The sequence below is a fragment of the Callorhinchus milii genome, unplaced genomic scaffold (assembly GCF_018977255.1).
Source record: "Callorhinchus milii isolate IMCB2004 unplaced genomic scaffold, IMCB_Cmil_1.0 Scaffold54, whole genome shotgun sequence".
In the NCBI taxonomy this organism is placed as follows: Eukaryota; Metazoa; Chordata; class Chondrichthyes; order Chimaeriformes; family Callorhinchidae; genus Callorhinchus; species Callorhinchus milii.
The window spans coordinates 352,636-357,917 of NW_024704795.1; the positions used below are offsets into that span (position 1 = coordinate 352,636).

General features: G+C 54.6%; 1 protein-coding gene across 1 annotated transcript; it reads right to left on the reverse strand.

The window, feature by feature from the left end:
- Window positions 1-335: 335 nt before the first annotated feature.
- fos (Fos proto-oncogene, AP-1 transcription factor subunit) lies at window positions 336-3,079 on the reverse strand. Its single transcript, NM_001292868.1, has 4 exons — window positions 2,872-3,079; window positions 1,916-2,143; window positions 1,576-1,683; window positions 336-1,340 (listed from the first exon to the last, which is right to left on the reverse strand). The coding sequence occupies exons 1-4, from the start codon at window positions 2,995-2,997 to the stop codon at window positions 795-797; spliced, it is 1,008 nt and encodes a 335-aa protein (NP_001279797.1). The 5' UTR covers window positions 2,998-3,079; the 3' UTR covers window positions 336-794.
- Window positions 3,080-5,282: the final 2,203 nt, after the last annotated feature.

A 5,282-nucleotide genomic window follows, 5' to 3' on the forward strand; every position in this document is an offset into this window, starting at 1 on the left:
ACAAGCACAAGGGAAGATAACCCTTATTGATGTCTTTCCTATAGTTTGCAGCAGTGACCAAGGAGACACAGCTTCCTATTCAGGCCAAGGTTTTAAACTGATTTTGTAACAAGTGGCAACTGGGTTAAACTTGGAAGCTGTGGTCATAGTGAGTCTAAAGCCACAGCTTCCTAAGGGAATGCCAAGGGTAAGAGTGGGAAGTGAGGCTGAATTTTACACAGCTCCAAACTGGGAATCATGCCCTTTGGAGTCTCCTAGCATAGCATTGATAGTCATTGTAATTTGTGAAGTAAAATGTTATACAAGGAAGCACTCAGCAAGAGGCCACATCAACAGGTGATTTAGTTCACGTTTATTGAATGTTAGCACGGGGCAAACACCTCATTATATCATCTTACACATGAAAAATAAAGTAGAAAAAATAAATCTTCTCTAAATAAATTAAACACACAAAACGTTTTCATGGAAAACTGATGTCCATAGTATAGTGACCACTGTTACAGGATGGAGCGAGTGATCAGGGAAGCGTGAGCTTTATGTTCAGTATGTCTGATAGCTAGAAAATAAATTTATTTTACAATAAATAATTTATATTTAACAAACACAATAATGGAAGGGATACAGTAGTTAAGTTTCAGAGTCAGCTGCACTGTTGACAAAACACCTTGTAGATCTAGCACCACAGTTCAGACCCAGTTACTGTAATCATGGTCTCACACACTAGTTACACCCCGGGGCCGGGGCTATGCTCTGGGGCAGAGCATGGGTTGCACAGTGCCGGCAGGAGGGGCGGCTCACAAGGCCAGCAGAGTGGGAGAGCTGAGGGAGTCCTGAGACTGGTCACTGCTGCTGCTGGCAGCGCTGGCGCCCTGCCTGTGCGAGTTGGCCTCGGGGTAGGTGAAGAGGAAAGAAGAGGTGTAGGTGGTGCAGGTCGGGGTGGAAGTGACCACAGGGGTGCAGAGCGGCTCTGAGTCGGCAGACACCGAGGTGTAGAGTGGCTCCCAGTCCGCGTAGAAGGAGCTGAGCAGGTCCATGTCAGGGACGCTCCTCACCGCCTCCACTGGTGCTTTCTTGTAAGTCGGAAAGACAAATTCCTCCATCTCCACCGAGCTCGGAGTATCTGTCAGTTTGGCGTTGGCCAGAAGAGGTGCCGGTGCTACTGGCAGACACACTGGCCCTGCTGTGGAGAGCCCCTGGCTGCTCAAGGCCAGGTCCTGGCTCGGGATCTTGCAGATTGGTTTGTGAGCAGCAAGAACAAACTCCAGCCTCTCCTTCTCCTTCAGGAGGCCGGCGATCTCCTCCTGCAGCTCCGACTTCTCATCCTCCAGCTGCTCAGTTTCCTTTACAAGAGAGAAACCATGTTAGATTGCAATAGTCACACAACAAATTACATTTACATAGCGCTTTGCACTTCGGGAGGATGTCCCAAGGCACTGGACAGTCAGGGATTTGGATCTGAGCTGGGTGGGGTGGGATCAAGACATGTCTTACTGAAGCTTTGACCAGAATACAGGGAAATTGGAACACGGGGCAGGTTTATATTATTAATGATTATCAGGATTATTAGATCCTCACCATCTGCAGTGTGTCAGTCAACTCCCGCCTCCTGTTGCGGCATTTGGCAGCAGCCAGTTTGTTGCGTTCTCTCCTCACTCTCCGCTTCTCCTCCTCCTCAGGGCACAGCTATAAACACAGAGAGGCAAAGCCGTTAGCACTGAGCATGCTCACATTCTAAACTCCCAACCGCCCCCACTGCAGCTAGTTAACCCACCATCTCCCACAACGCTCAGCTAACCACTGATATAAACCACATTAACACACACGGTACTGAATATCTTGTCAAGCGCTCTGAGACATCTCGAAGACGTGATCAGGCGCTGTTGCAAATGCAAGGATTATTATTACTATTATTTACCTGCTCCATCTTGCCCCTCCTGCCGGAGTGCTGCCTGCCTGGCTTGAGGATGCTGGTCCTAGGGTAGGCGGGCAGCGCGCTGTAGGGGTGTAGGCGGCCCTGGGAAGAAGCCATGGAGGAGATGACCGCCGGCTGCACGAGCCACTGCAGGTCCTGGCTGCTGGTGATGGCCGTCACGGTCGGCACGAAGCTGGAGCCACTGGTCACTGCCAGATCCGGGCAGAAATCCTACAGAGAGAGGCGAGACAGAGGGAGAGCGGTTAGAATGGTCAGCTGTCAGCTGCTCTCCCCGGAGGCGCGGCTCCCGAGTTGTGGCGTTTTGCAGCTCATTCATTCAATGGGTTCTTTTTTTTATGAATGGATCCCGTGACGCTGTCTGGCGGTTATAAATAACTCAGCAGCTGATTGGTCGGCGGCTGTTACAACGTACGTCAGCCGTGACGCAGGAGGCACGTCTGGAGTCTCCTGAATGGAGAGCCGGTTTGTCAATGAACGACTTTTACAACCCGAGCGCCGATGGACACCAAACTGCGGGCTTCGGCTGCCGACAGGGTGGGCGTGGGTGGGGTGGGGTGGGGGGAGCAGCCGCATTAACGCATCGTGGTGACTTTTTGGGGGGAAAACACGTTCACTCAAAGAGAACGCATACATCCCGCACGAACACACGGCAGTAACTCGATCTGTCAGCGGGTGTCCTGATAACCGCAAATCCCATCAACCAGGCTTCGTCAGAATCTTACAACAACATGCATTCATACAGCGCCCCTCACGCAAAGCGAAGCGTGAGGGGGCGCTGTACAAATGTATGTTGTGGTAATATTCTGAGCCCTGGGACACAAAACCAGGCGGAACACAACATGTCAGTGTAGCAGTCAGATAGAGAGAGAGACAGAGAGGGAGAGAGATAAAAGAGATAGATAGATACAGAGGTAGAGAGGGATAGAGACATACGGTACCTGTGCGTTGCTCAGGGGGCTCCCCAGGCTGGAGAAGGAATCTGCGGGGGAGTAGTACTGCGGCTCCCCGGCCGAGGGCGAGTTGCTGCAGCGGGAAGGAGAGTCATATTCTGCAGGAAAGTACATGGTGTCCTTGTTATCGCTGTTGTTGTTGTTGTGGAGGAAGGTGGCGGCGGGTCCTGTCCCGGTGCTGTCGGCTCCACACTGTGCGGCTGCTCTGCTGGTGCTGACTTTTATGAGCTGCGGCTCTGCGTGACGTGAGCGGCCAGAGAGCGTCACAGGGGGGCGGGGCCAAGGGGAACCCGACGCCGAGGTACGGTGTCTCTCTGTCTCTCTCTCTCTGGTCTGTCATCCCGCAACCACCCGCAACCCCCCGCAAATAAACCCGACTGCACATACAGCAGCACTGTGCTCCCTGTGTGCGGCGCGGCGCGGTGCGGCCCCGCTGTCAGGCTGTCACAGGCCGCCGCTGTCGGTCAGGCCCCAACGGGAACTCGGTGACGTACATGTCCTTATATGGCATTGAATCCGCGCCCGGCGGGGGGGGGGGCGGGGCGCTGACGCCGCGGCTCCCGCTCCTCCAGCAACAAACACCTCCAGCTGTCCAACTAACTACTCCCGGCAGCCGCTCTCCCAGGTATGTACTGGTCACAACCACCACAACAACTTGCATTTGCACAGCGCAGCGCCCTTCACACGGGGTAGCGTCTGGGAGCGCTTGACAGCGGCAGAGTCTGACGCCAACAACAACAACAACAACAAGATTTCATTTATAGAGCGCCTTTCACGTAGGGAGGACGTCCCAAGGCGCCGTACAGTTGGGTCGGACCCGAGCATTGGGGGGAAATGGTCAGGGTGAGGGGAGGGAAGGGAGGGAGCGAGGAGGGGGGAAATGGTCAGGGTGAGGGGAGGGAAGGGAGGGAGCGAGGAGGGGGGAGAGAGTCGAGAGCGGAGCTGAAGTCACGGTCAAAGAGAAAGGTCTTGAGACCGGCCTTGAAGGAGGAAAGGGAGGAAGCGGCGAAGGCACTGGGGATGGAGTTCCAGAGCCTCGGGGCTGAGAGGCTGAAGGCCACCGATGGTCGGGCGGTTGGGGCGGGGGATGTGGAGCAGACCGGAGCCCGAGGGACGGAGGGTACGGGCAGGTAGATAGGGGTCGGAGGTCGGAGAGGTAGGAGGGAGCGATGCCGTGAATGGCCTTGTAGGTGAGGATGAGGATCTTGAATTCGATCCTCTCGGGGATGGGAAGCCACTGCAGGCGAGCGAGGGTGGGAGTGATGTGGTCCCGAGGCCTGGTGCGGGGCAGTACACGAGCTGCAGAGTTCTGATGACCTGCAGCTTGTGGAGGGAGGTGGCGGGAAGGCCAGCGAGGAGAGAGCTCCCATAGGCCAAGCCAGAGGGAGGTGACCCTCAGCACCTTTAGGCTGGATTTGAAGGTGGGGAGGGAGAGGGCGAGGTGGAGGGGATTGAGGGAGAGAGTTCCGGAGTTTAAGGGCATAGTGGCTGAAGGCACGGCCACCAACGGTGGAGGGCACGAGGGACCAACAGGAGGCAGGAGCCGGCCGGGCGGAGGCGGGGTGGTGGAGTGGGGGGTAAGCAGGTCAGAGAGGTAGGGAGGTGCGAGGGCATGAAGGGATTTGAAAACGAATGAGAGGATCTTGAAGTCGATGGGTTCAGTGATTGGCAGCCAGTGCAGCCTGGAGAGGACTGGGGGACAGGGGTATGGAGTTTTGTGCAGGTTGGCATCTGAGCGGCGAAGTTCTGAATTAATTGTATTAATTAATTAATTGTCAAATAATAATTCCTCCAAAACCAAAAACAATAATAAATTGGTCATTTTCAATCTACGACTGTTTGTGGGACATTACTGTGCGCAATTGGCTGCCGCGTTCGCCACAAATATACAGTCAATTCACTTTACAGTGTGTTCTGTGAAGCGCTTTGGGACGTCCTCCCGACGTGAAAAGCGCTATATCAAATGCAAGGATTATTATTATTGTGTATTGTGGAGCTGGGGAGACCAGCGAGGAATAGTCCAGCCGGGAAGTGGCAGAGGTGGAAAAAAGCGGTCCTGGTCAGGGAACGGATGTGGGGTACAAAGGAAAGCTGGGGATCCAACCTGACGCCTAAGTTTATTTATTTTCTCTTATATTTAATATTATTGTTAACAACATAAACAGCTTTGTGTTTTGCAGCCTCTACAGGTGGGTGTTGTGTAAACACTAAAGCAGCTCATTCTCTTGCCCACAGCCCAGGACTTCTGTCACTGAGCAACACTGCAATTTTGCCTCCACCACACCCGGCAACACAGCCCCAACCCCCCCCCCCCCGGGCAGCGCCCCAAACCCACCCCGGGCAGCGCCCCAACCCCACCCTGGGCAGCGCACCAGCCCCCGCGGGCGGCGCCCCACCCC

Bases quoted from the DNA above. Each gene is read 5' to 3' on its own strand.
- fos (NM_001292868.1), bottom strand. From the start codon at position 2,997: ATGTACTTTCCTGCAGAATATGACTCTCCTTCCCGCTGCAGCAACTCG. The intron at 2,144-2,871 runs GTACCGTATGTC...CTCTCTCTGTAG, and splicing joins GCCCCCTGAGCAACGCACAG to GATTTCTGCCCGGATCTGGC. The intron at 1,341-1,575 runs GTGAGGATCTAA...TCTCTTGTAAAG, and splicing joins TGACTGACACACTGCAGATG to GAAACTGAGCAGCTGGAGGA.